The sequence below is a fragment of the Diorhabda sublineata genome, chromosome 3 (assembly GCF_026230105.1).
Source record: "Diorhabda sublineata isolate icDioSubl1.1 chromosome 3, icDioSubl1.1, whole genome shotgun sequence".
In the NCBI taxonomy this organism is placed as follows: Eukaryota; Metazoa; Arthropoda; class Insecta; order Coleoptera; family Chrysomelidae; genus Diorhabda; species Diorhabda sublineata.
In genome coordinates, this window is record NC_079476.1 from 25,969,313 (window position 1) to 25,981,320 (window position 12,008).

The following is a 12,008-nucleotide window of genomic DNA, read 5'->3' on the forward strand; positions in this document are numbered from 1 at the left end:
GATTTACCGTCAGAAATAATATCGACGTTGCCACATTGCAAAATAATTATAGTTTAAAAAATTATATGCTTAACAAATACGACATAATTTGGGCCAGTTGAGAAAATAATTTTAAGATGATGTTTTTTTTTGAGAAGTATAAATAAGTAAAACAAAAATTGTGACAGAGTTTGCTTACTAAAAATGAGTAAATATCAGCTTGTTGTGAGTATATTCTACATGAATCGTTATAAAATGTTTATATCTTAAATAATTAGTTATTACCATAATTACCAAACCGTTTGAGTATTATCGCAATTTTTGTTTGAAGGAAAGATTGTTTAAAAAAAATTTACTTTATGTTTGGATACACTCAAAAAATTTGTCGTATATTCCGTTATAATAAATACAACTGACAACGCCGGACGCAGTTTCCGATCTATCGCGATTGCCAAAACGGAGCACGCGCCCTCGTATGGCAACACCTTGCCGCTTTGCGTTTTGCTATGATTCGGATAATGACGAAAAAAACGAGACGATACGATTTGATTTTTTAATACCAGTAAACGCTTATTTCACTCGTTTAGCGCAGCGTTGCCAAACGTATCTATATTTGAAATTAAACACTATTATTTTTTTTGCTTAAATATGTTAATGATTAATTAGTTGATTAAAATCGGGGAGATTAAACAAATATTCAATTCAAATGATACAGTTACTTAGACAATTCATATGAAATTACATTAGAAAAAAAATTGGTACATCATAAATGAAAAAAGTGGCAACGTCGTAATAGGCGGAAACTGATGTACGACTTTTCAACAGTTTGGTTATTACAAAGACATACTAATATTTCATACAGTTGTTGCATTTAGTTGTTACGGTTGACATCGAATCAAGAAAAAACATTAGGTAGTAAAAAATATTACAAATCATTCGTAAAAGTCTTTATAAAGTTCACGAAAAAGAATTTTCCGATGTATTGATGGAGGCAAAACGAATTGTTTTTAGGCAAAGAAAATCTCATTTTCCAAGGAAAATTTCAATGCAAACCCAAGGATTTCTCCACGAATCGTAAGGACTTTTTTAGTCTACGTTTTCTTCAAAATTATATTTCAAATGAAATGGATTCTTATGATCGATTCAAAGATACATACGAGGGAGAATGAACAAATAGCACTTTTTACTCCTTTTTTTGCTGGAGCTCAACTTTAGTAATGAAATTTTTTTATTGGAAAACGGTGCATCTGATGGAAAATGTCGTACTATTCAAATTGACAAATATTAAAGTTCGAAGACGCCACGTTGTTTAGTATTTGTTTGGAAGCTATCAAGTTTAAAAATATTTTGTTAATTTGGTAACAAAATCAATTTTCAAGGATCTAAGATACAAGCAAATAAAAAATTTTATAAAAATTATCAAGAATGAATTATATAATTAAGAATATTGTTTCGAAAAAGTCCAAGACATGGACCGTGAAGTTGGTCCTGTCCGGTTATAATGGAATTCTAAAATTTGGCGAATACGTCGAATCGTTTGATGTTTGTCTTTGATATGATCTTTATGAACAGTTTGTTATTTTTTTAAAACTAATTTCTAGGAAGGTTTTATTTATTTATTTGTGTTTCTTTACTTTCTAGAATTCTAGATGTGGTTTCTGCTATATATATCGAGAATGTTTAGCGGAGTAATAAGTAAATCTACTGTAGGGTTTAAATAATAAAATAGAATAAATAAATAAGAAAAGCAAAACAACAAAATAAATATTTTTGTGAATTCATTCGAAATTGTATCGCTTTAAAAAAACGGAATACGAACAAGTTTCTCGGGGTTATTGAACTTTCTGTAATGTCGTATAGCGACTGTTTGATGTACAAGAGAGAAGAACCTGCTACCGCGAACGAAAAACCGAACTATGAACGCGACCTGTATCGACTATCGTATATTTTCGTCTAATTCCCGACAATGCGCGATTTCGAGTGGTTTTATGTGATCCGATCAATGTAATCGTGCGGGAGTTGAAACATTATTTCATTTTTTTTTTCTGGATGTTGCCATACAATCTCGGTGGATAAACGGAAATAGCTACAGAAGAAAAAAAAAACTAAACCGGGTGGTGCCAACGATAAATATACCATAAATGATTATACAGGGTGATTGATTAGTGTGATACGAGTTCAGTTCATCCTTTGAAGGATTATAGCCATAATTATTTACAAGAATCCAGAATGTTGTGTATATTTGGGATCAGTTCGACTTTCCCGTTATAATAATATAGGGTTGCGATGTGTTCTACGCGGGGTATTTAAAAAGTTATAAGCAATTTTTCGTAAATACCTTGTAAAATGGAAAAGAAATATTTAGTATTTATTTATTTTCTTAATATTCATATAATCTGATACAGGGTGAATCAAAGTACTTATACATTGTTTTCTCGGTTTTTTCCAAAGTAATCACACTGTATTTTATAAGAGTATCGAAAAATACTACCAACAAACTTTTTTTTACTAGTTTTCCAGATATTTTGATTTTTCTGTACAAAACAATGATTATAACATCAACAATAAGTCGTGTGACTGACACACAGATCCATATGAAGTACCAATTTTTAAAAAACTATGTATAACATTTCATGATATTTCAGTCGTTCCATTGAGGTGCTTACATCAAAAAAGTCCACAAATTGATTATATCTAATCGTAAATTGAAATTTCATGATCCTGAGTAGTGTTTGGTAATGTTTACACGTAATAAATCGGATTTTTTGTATCGATATGCGACAATGGATCAATCACTTCACTCCGGAATCAAAACGATCATCATCTGATTGGACTGCAGCCGTTGAACAACGTCCGATGCGACCAAAAGCACAACAGTCAACTGGGAAAGTTATGGCTTCAGTATTTTAGGACCAAAATGGAGAGCCAATCAACCGAATACTACATAGAGTTATTGGAACGCAAAGATCAAGTAAAAACGGCATCATAAGCCGAAGAAAAAACTACTGTTTCATCAAGACAATGTACCGATTCACAAGTCGATGGTAACGATGGTTAAATTACACTTGATCAACCGTATAGTTCAGATATGACCCCCAGTGACTGCTGATCTCAAAAAAATACTCGCCTATAAAAAAAATCAGTTCAAATGAAGAAGCAATTGCTAGAACTGAAGCCTATTTTGAAACAAAAGACAAATTTTTCTACAAGCACTAAAACGGACATCTTATTATTCAATTATGTGACCCAGATCTCCCCCAACATGTTCCAAACCACAACAGGATATAGATCGGATCGGGAGGAACAATTTTATTTTTTAATTTGCAATTTTTTCAATGTAGAATGCTTTTTTTAATTGAAATTATTAAAGAAATTAGAAAAAAATAAAAGTTGAAATATACCCAAAATTTTTCGAAATTAATTAAGAAAACGTCGATTGTGAGATGTTTTAGCACGTCACGTCATTAAATTTTTAATAATATATAGTTTATTCAAAAATTGGCGATAGAAATTTCCAAAACAAAATATTCAATTTCGTTCATTTTAAATAATTTTTTTTTTTTGATAAAAATGTTGAGCGAAAATCATTTTTTTTCTACCACTATTCATATACGAATTAAAAAATTTCATAGTTGTAGTTTAAAACTTAAATTTTTCACTATACGGAACGTTTTACAATAAATAAATGTTAAAAAAATTGGACGGATCGTATATTAATATATTTTACTTAAGCAAAATTTTTTTCTACAACTGAATGCTACTCTGAGGATTCACCTAACGCGGTTACGTGTTCAATGATTCACCTTTCGCATACGTGTACCGAACGACTTGGATATATGATCGAGAAATGCACAGTATACACCTACAGTAAATAAACTAGACCTGACCCTGCGTGTGCATCAACACCAAACGATTGCTCTGCTATATTAGCACGTTACATAGAAACAGGTGGTATCTGAACGATTGTTGTGGCGGGAGAAACGAGACGGAAGACTAATTTTGAAAATTTATCAACAATATTAAAACAGAAAATAATATACCAAATTCACGTTAATTTACACAAAATTTATAAATTTATAAACGAAAAATTTAATATCAATTCTTGTAATATTTCGTATTTTTTATATTCATAATCCATTTCAAGTCGAATAATTAATAATATAAAAATAATCTCTCGATCGCATCGCCGATCTGGCGGTCACAAATTTCAACTAAGTTATGATCAGTGGCATACAGACGCTCTGAAGGTCGATTGGGCCAATAAGCAAGCTCTAGTTCAGATCAGGTACTTCTGAGACTATCAAAAAGTCAGAGGAACTTCTCCAAACGAAATTTAACTCGATGTCGTTCTTCTGAGACGTCGAATACCACCTTAAGACGATAGTTATGGTATAGAATAACTGTAGATTCTTCGAAGCAAGCCAGAAATAGCAGGCCATTTCAGAAAATGGATAAATAACTCAGAAAGTGAGAAAAAAATCACAAATATCTCTTCAAGTATAGGTACAGAGCTGCTAGAAATGTTTTCTGGAGTAACCATCTCAATTGGACGACCGGAATGTCTTTGGTGTCTGTCTGGATAACACATTTGAAGCCATTGCTGAGCTTGTACAGTATTTTTTTTTCTATCAAGAAGCAATGATAATCCATTGTTTTGAAAATAACAAAAGTAGTTTCACTTAAAGGGCTGTCCCTTTTTTCTGACTAGAGTTGGTACTACTGTTAAACGTCATATGGATTTGACAATGATAGCGCCATCTGTGTATCGGTCACACGGCTTATTAAGTGATGTTATGGTGAAAAATTGATGGAAAATATGCTTGCTTGGATACTAACATCATTTAGTAAGAAATTGATGGAAAATACTACAAACAATTGTGAATATTGAATAGAATCTTACATAACAATGAAAAAAAAAAATGTTTTGGCCAAAATTAACAAATTAAAATAGTTCTAAATATCAAAAATAACAAAAAAACTTTCACATCATGTGTTAAAAATATTCCACGCTTGTTTATTTGAGGGAAAAACCTGTTTTTCGTGAAATAATACTTGTGAGACATCTGTTAACTATGCCTCAGCATAAATCGGTAATTTTCCAAAGAAATTCCATGTATGAAGCTATTAGAGGTTATAAGGACCTTAAATTGTGTAAATGGGTCCTTTAAAACCTAAATACAAAGCAGTTTTGTTTAGTAATCAAATATTTAACTGAGTTTTGCTTTTATTTGGGTTTTCGTACTCCATTTTATGAATTTATACTTGAAACTATATAAAACTGCATTTTCACTAAGAGATTCCATATATGAAGCTGTTAGAGGTTATAATACGCTACATAAGGACTTTAAATTGTGTAGATGGGTCCTTTTAAACCTAAATGCAAAGCAGTTTTGTGTAGTAATCAAATATTTAACTGAGTTTTGCTTTTATTTGGGTTCGTACTTCATTTTATGAATTTATACTTGAAATTATATAAAAATGTATTTTCACTAAGAAATTCCATGCATGAAGCTGTTAAAGATTATAATACACTTTGTAATTTTTTTTATATACATATTAGACTTTCAAGAGGATTTATCATCATTATAACCAAATTGTAATAAGTATTGTTCTATTTTTAACTTGTAAAAATGATCGAACTTCAATTTAAATGTGAAAATATTCAAATTTATCAGAAAAATAAATCAATAAATCGAATTATGGGTTTTTATTATAAAACACCTTCCTTAGCCCACTCCCTTAACAAGACACTCCCGAATTGTCCTAAATTTAAACGAATTTTCATTTATTTCCCCACTAATTTCATACTATATGTAAACTTGAATTACAAACATATTAGAGGGGCTAAAATACACTATTTCGGTTATGAAAAATTAATTTTGTTGAAATAACTTCTAAAGTTAAGACTGATTTCAAAAAAATCTACTTAAATGTATCGAATATATTGTTGGAAATTATGAAAACAAAGATCCTGTGAAAGCTACAGCCTTTAGTATCAATACCCCACATGATAAATTTCAATTTCCCATATGATTAACATGGGAAAGATTGTTTTTTTTTAGTTATAACTCTTTAATAGTTCATCAAAAAGGCCAGAACAAATCATTCTTTTATATAAAAGTGAATTAAATGAAAATTATGATGAATGTATGAAGTTTTTTGGTAAATTGACTGTTGCGGAACGTGGGGTAGAGTTGATTGAACATTACAATAAGTATTTTACAAAAAATGAAGAATAATTGCATACTTATTACTTATTTTCACCTAAGACAGGAAAAAATTCGAAATTGTAATGAAAATACTCTAATGTCACACAGTTAAGGAAAAAAAATAATTTCAATTTATTAAAAATTAAGATATGATAATATTAGAAATTTGACAGTTAAATAAAAGCTTCTGCGGATCAACAAAAAATTAAAATAAACAAAATTTTATAATTTCTATAAAAAATTGGGGGAAAAAATGAGAAATTATTATAAATTATATTTTAAAGTTGAATAACTTCGAAATTTATCATGCAGGATAACTTAATATTAATATCAAGGACTGTGGCTTTCAAAGGATTTTTTTTCATCATTTCTAACAATATTTTTGATATATTTAAGAAAATAAATTATAGATATCTTTTTTAAACAGTCTAGTAAAGATTATGAAATTTCTGAAATATAAATTAAAACACACAAATTTTGAACCACAATTTCACTTCAATTAATAAAATTATATGCAGAATATGAAAAAAACGATGATATAACAACATATATGCAACTGTATGTTCATAATTATTTATTTCAAGCTAGTATATTTCATTTGTAATATTATCTTATCGATTTCAAACGTAATAAAACTTTTAAAATGAATTGCACAACAATTATAAGATAGTTGAACCATTTGTGTATATTTTGATCGACACTGTAGGTATACCTGCACACAGGTAAACAGAAATCTCCGTAGGTGAGAGTCTTGGCAGCATGAGAAACACACGACTATTGTATACATTATCTACTCTATATAACTGTTTTAAAAGACTGCAACACCGCACGTGAGATTTGATATTAAGTGAAAAATCGAGTCGCGTGAACCCGACCATCCATTTCATGTTTTTGTTTCGTTCAATTCCATCACGATTTTTTCTAGTTTAAATGTAATAGATCCTACCTAGATTATCTTCTATAAAAATGTATAACTTTATTTACTTAAAATTTACGTTCTTTGTTTATTTAACGACATCAAGTAGATATTTATATGTGTATATACCCAAAATCGTTAAAATTATCAAGGCCACCACCTCGCAATTTATATGTAGAACTCGAATCATTAAGGAAACATAAATAAATCTAATTCTCAAAGAAAATACGGTAAATTTGAGTATTTTACTCACCCTCAGCCATCCTCCTTGTGCAGTAACAAGGGTATAAAGGAGATACAAGTCGACCTCCTTGCCACCTAGAGTAGGGGCCCGCTTGAATGGCGTCCTGCAATGACGCAAAATATCGTTAATGACGGTTTAATAGGTCGAAATGTAATAAGTAAAAACTCACCCTCGAATTTCATGAAAATGTTGTAAGTCCCGAAGGAAGACATCGCGTTCCTTCGCGTACGTGGCCTGATCCTTACCGAGAAAGTTGGCCATTATCACCTAAATTCCTTGTTTACTACTCCGCACGTGTCATATCGTTGAAACCGGCACCGGACGCGACCCCAAGACGTTAGAACAACGGTCCCGACGTCCGTTTGCTCACCTCCCGCAATTGGGGATGCTGGAAGCTGGCAGTCGTTGGCCAGGCAGTAGACGACTCCCTGCGCTAGCTAGCACGACATTGCACTCTGACCGTAAAAATGCGCAGAAACATTACTTTCGCGGCCACTACACGATCCACAGTAACTACCGTTTAAAAGATGCAAAGTTTACAGATAAAATTCACTGTCTTGCATATTTTCACAACAATATTTTTAGCGATTTGCTGCCAGCATACTCGAGACTCTTAACCCATGATGCTTGACAAGAATTACAACATGGCTGCCGGTTCCCTGTTATTATCGAGGCGCGAATAAACTGTACTAACACATCAAATATAAGTATTTCTACTTTTAAACTACACTTAAACGATAAATAATTTCTGGACTAATTTTGTTTCAATGTTTCTAAGTATTTGAATCACTTCATATTAAAAAAATCCTTTAAAATCCCGTACGATTTATTTTTGACAGCACAAAATATTAGTTCAAAATGACAAACTAATTGCTTCAAGTGGCGACATCTACAGCGTACCGTTGAAAATTATTGAACGGTAAAAAATCGAAGCTACTTTATTCAGACTGCGAATGCGCTTTGAAAATCAGCAGATTCCTGTAACTTAATATTTCTAATTATGTTGAATAACTATTTTGATACATAAATTATGATTAATTTTTGCCAATCAAAGCTAAAGTGTACAAGACGTATCTAATGACATAATCCAATGTAAATATATTAATCGAGGTCACGTAAATAATTATTCAACTTAAAAATAACTACTTCATCATTAGTTTATCAATATACATGTTAAAAAAAACAGATAAATAATAATTGTAAGATTGATAGTGTCTGCATCTGCAGGTATTTTATATGACTATCTTAAGTATAACAGGAAACTTGAATTATAGAATATTTGTATATCGTTTTATTAAAATATAAATCTTTTTGAATAATTTGTGCGATGTTTTTGATTTTTTACTACTATTGATTATCTATAATATCAATATAAATAGTAAATATAATTAAAAATCAACTGTAGACAAAATCGTAAATTTGAATAGAGATGGGTGTTTCTTAAATGAGCGAATAAAAAAGTATCGTTTAGTAACGAGAACACAAATTAGATTCTGATTTAAAAATATTCACACAATCAAAAACTGCGAATATGATATAATACAAATAAAATATATCAAAATTTAGTATATTTCTTTTGTTATTCCTAGACAGCAGTTTCTTAGAAACACGTTTTAAATTTCAACATGATTTTGTTAAGCCCACCTCTATATTTGACACAGTTCTAGTTTTCTTCTTCTTTTCAAATAGTTCTGACAGATCCATGTGTTTTCAAATTCTTTTTAAAACCAGTATTAAACTTTTATTTTTCTGATGGTTTATAAACGTAAAAAATATCATTACGGTGACACCCATTTGAAAAAAAAGTGGAGAACAAAACGCCGAACGAAAGATTTAGATGAGGTAATACTAACATTTAATTTTTATATTTTTGAGGTTAGTTATAATTTGAAATTTCAGATCGACGAGGACTTGAAAGTAAATAATAGCGAAAAACTATTGAATCAAGAAGTCGATTTCGATAAACCAGGCTCTGCTCAACACTATTGCCTTCATTGTGCTAGATATTTCATATCAGATAACGCTTTACAAGATCACTTTAAAACCAAAGTTCACAAGAGACGATTAAAAGCGTTAGAATTGGAACCATATACAGTCGAAGAATCTGAACGAGCTGCCGGTTTTGGTAATTGGAAAACTCCTATCAAAAGAAAAATCGAAACGCAACCTTTAAAATCGGATAAAGAAGATTTAGAATCGTCGAGTAAAAAAATGAAAATTGATGATGATGAACTATAAAGTGATTTGTAATTTAAAAAGGTTTTATTCTTCTGCTTTGTATATAACAGGTGACAAAGCACAAAAAACGTACGTAGTGTTAAATCCGGTAATAGATTTTGAAAAACATTTAACAAAACCAGATAAATTATTGAAAAACATCGAAGCACGAGGTTTACCAATAAACGTTGATGCCATTGTGAAAAAATGGATTTTTTTTCAAGATATACTCAACCGAAAACAAACTTTAGATCAAACCAGGCAGGATATTTTTCAAAATATTTCCCAGTTGTTAAAAAAACAAGAAGTTGATCAAACGGAGGTTGATAAGTGGAGATTGCATGCGAAAATAGTTAAAGATGATCTTAAACATCTTAAAGATTCGTATTATGACATCGAAGGGTCTACAATGTTACAAATACTTGGATTACCGAATGATTTACATAATAAAACCCCTTTTGTTAAGAAAAATGTCATTTGTACACATTCGATTAAACCTACAAATTCTTCTTTAAATAATATTGATATAGGAATCAGAAATGGTTATTTAAAATATTTAGATCCATTTACTTGTTACTTAAAATCAGATGCGGCTTTATTAGAACTCAGTATTTTGGAATATTTCAAAAGAAAGTTGATAAAACTCGGTTATTCGCTATTTTCGAATCCAAATTTCTGTAGAACGATTATTGTTGAAGGTGAAGAAATTTGTAGTGGTAGGGACAAAGTTTTAACCCTGGACGAGCAAGACCGCGACGATGACAACTTGAACCGTCTCCATTTGTGCGGTTCCGGAACGTTGAAATCATTCATGGTTTATTTCGCACGACATATCGTCAACCAAGTAGTTTTACCTTTGAAATATTTTTCTCTCGGTAGGATTTACCAACCAACTCGTACTGATTGTGATTCTAGTTTATTCAATTTATCTCAACAGAGTGTTGTTAACATTTTTCGGGCGGATTTAGAAGAAAATAGGGAAGATTTAGATGGTTTTATCGAATTGATTTCAAAGATTTACGGTATACTGGGTGTTCATTATCGTATTGTGATTTTACCCGCTAATCGAATTGAGAAAGCTGAAAGTTTGAGGATATCCATCGAGATGTACTCCAATTTCAAAAAGGAGTATATCGAAGTTGGGAATATATCTTTTTATGATAATTACATAAGTAAACGATTGTTGTTTACTTATAGTTGTAATAAAGAGCGGAAATATCCGAAAATTATTGCGGGGCAGATATTGAACTTCCATAAATTTCTAGGATGTGTCATGGAAAATATTACCAGCGATTCCGAAAATTTGTTACATGTATTTTTAAAAGAAAAAATAAACCGATTAAATAGTGTTGTATGAAATAATTTTTTGTTTCATTACTAAATTTCATATTAAATGAGGAATTCCCAGTTTTACTCACTAAGAAATTATATTAAATTTATTATATACAGGGTTTATACCAAAAGTACAGTTCCCATGTTTATGAATAGAAAACATTGTTTTTTGTTATAAATTTATACATTGTTGAAAATCTTCCATTTTTCAACAAGATTTCATTTTTTTCGACACTATTTTGACTACATATACAGGAGTTATAACAAAAGTATGGTTTCCATATTGTTTATAAATAAAAAACATCTTTTTTGTTATAAAGTTATACATTGTGGGAAATCTTCCATTTTTCAACAAGATTTCAGTTTTTTCTACACTCTTTTGACTACATATACAGGGGTTATTAGGGTTTTTAGTTAAAAATTTTTACATCGTTGAAAATCTTCCATTTTTCAACATAATTCTATTTTTTTCAGCACAATTTCGAGTACATGTACAGGGGTTATGCCAAGTACACTTCCCATCTTATTTGAAAATAGAAAACATTGTTATTAAGTTCCATACAAAAATATTTTTGTTAGTGTAAAAGATTGTCCCTAACAACAAATAACTTTTTTTCGTAAAACAGTTTCTAAAGATATAAATGTGAGTTTTTCTAAAAGACAGATTCTATGTCGTAGATACTTATTAAGTGGTATAACCCATGTATATGTAGTCAAAATTGTAAAAATGGGATTATGTTGAAAAATATAATCTTTTAAACAATGTATACATTTATAACATAGAACAATGTTTTCTATTTGTGAACGATATGGGAAGTGTTCTTTTGCTATAACCCCTGTATATGTAGTCAAAATTGTGTCGAAAAAAATGGAATTATGTTGAAAAATTTGAGATTTTCAGAAATGGAAACAATATAGGAACCGTACTATTGGTGTAATCCCTGTATATAAAAGTCGCGATAGTTTCACGAAAATAAAATTTTTAGGTTAACGGCAGCAACATCAAGTTTATAAATAGGATGAACTTACGTCAAACGTCATTTGACTTCCGTTTGTCGTTACAAAATTAAAAACATTGAAATGCAATTATATATTCCTCCATCCGCCGTTC

At 30.3% G+C, this 12,008-nt stretch overlaps 3 protein-coding genes across 9 annotated transcripts in view; 2 read left to right on the forward strand and 1 right to left on the reverse strand.

Moving 5' to 3' along the window:
• Positions 1-8,216, reverse strand: part of LOC130441381 (AT-rich interactive domain-containing protein 2) — a 32,458-nt gene extending 24,242 nt beyond the window's left edge. For 5 of the 7 annotated variants that reach the window (XM_056775040.1, XM_056775042.1, XM_056775039.1 and 2 more), the window contains exons 1-2: positions 7,518-8,194; positions 7,358-7,451 (exon numbers count right to left, since the gene is read on the reverse strand). In XM_056775040.1, coding sequence (XP_056631018.1) covers positions 7,358-7,451; positions 7,518-7,609 — 186 coding nt within the window. In that variant the 5' untranslated portion in view covers positions 7,610-8,194. Of the gene's footprint in view, positions 1-7,357; positions 7,452-7,517 lie in introns of all 7 variants that reach the window. The other 2 variants (XM_056775038.1, XM_056775035.1) reach the window with 1 other exon arrangement.
• A 533-nt stretch (positions 8,217-8,749) lies between these two features.
• LOC130441470 (zinc finger protein 593 homolog) lies at positions 8,750-10,927 on the forward strand. The gene is made up of 2 exons (XM_056775171.1): positions 8,750-9,190; positions 9,248-10,927. Exons 1-2 carry the CDS (start codon positions 9,101-9,103, stop codon positions 9,584-9,586), a joined length of 429 nt encoding a protein of 142 aa, XP_056631149.1. The 5' UTR covers positions 8,750-9,100; the 3' UTR covers positions 9,587-10,927.
• On the forward strand, positions 9,570-10,927 carry LOC130441469 (serine--tRNA synthetase-like protein Slimp). The gene has a single exon (XM_056775170.1). The coding sequence runs from the start codon at positions 9,570-9,572 to the stop codon at positions 10,920-10,922; it is 1,353 nt and encodes a 450-aa protein (XP_056631148.1). The 3' UTR covers positions 10,923-10,927.
• Positions 10,928-12,008: the final 1,081 nt, after the last annotated feature.

Excerpts from the sequence above, each read along its gene's own strand:
- LOC130441470 (XM_056775171.1), top strand. The coding sequence starts at position 9,101 with ATGGTTTATAAACGTAAAAAATATCATTACGGTGACACCCATTTGAAA. Across the intron at positions 9,191-9,247 it reads GAACGAAAGATTTAGATGAG|ATCGACGAGGACTTGAAAGT; the intron begins GTAATACTAACA and ends TTGAAATTTCAG.
- LOC130441469 (XM_056775170.1), top strand. The coding sequence starts at position 9,570 with ATGATGATGAACTATAAAGTGATTTGTAATTTAAAAAGGTTTTATTCT.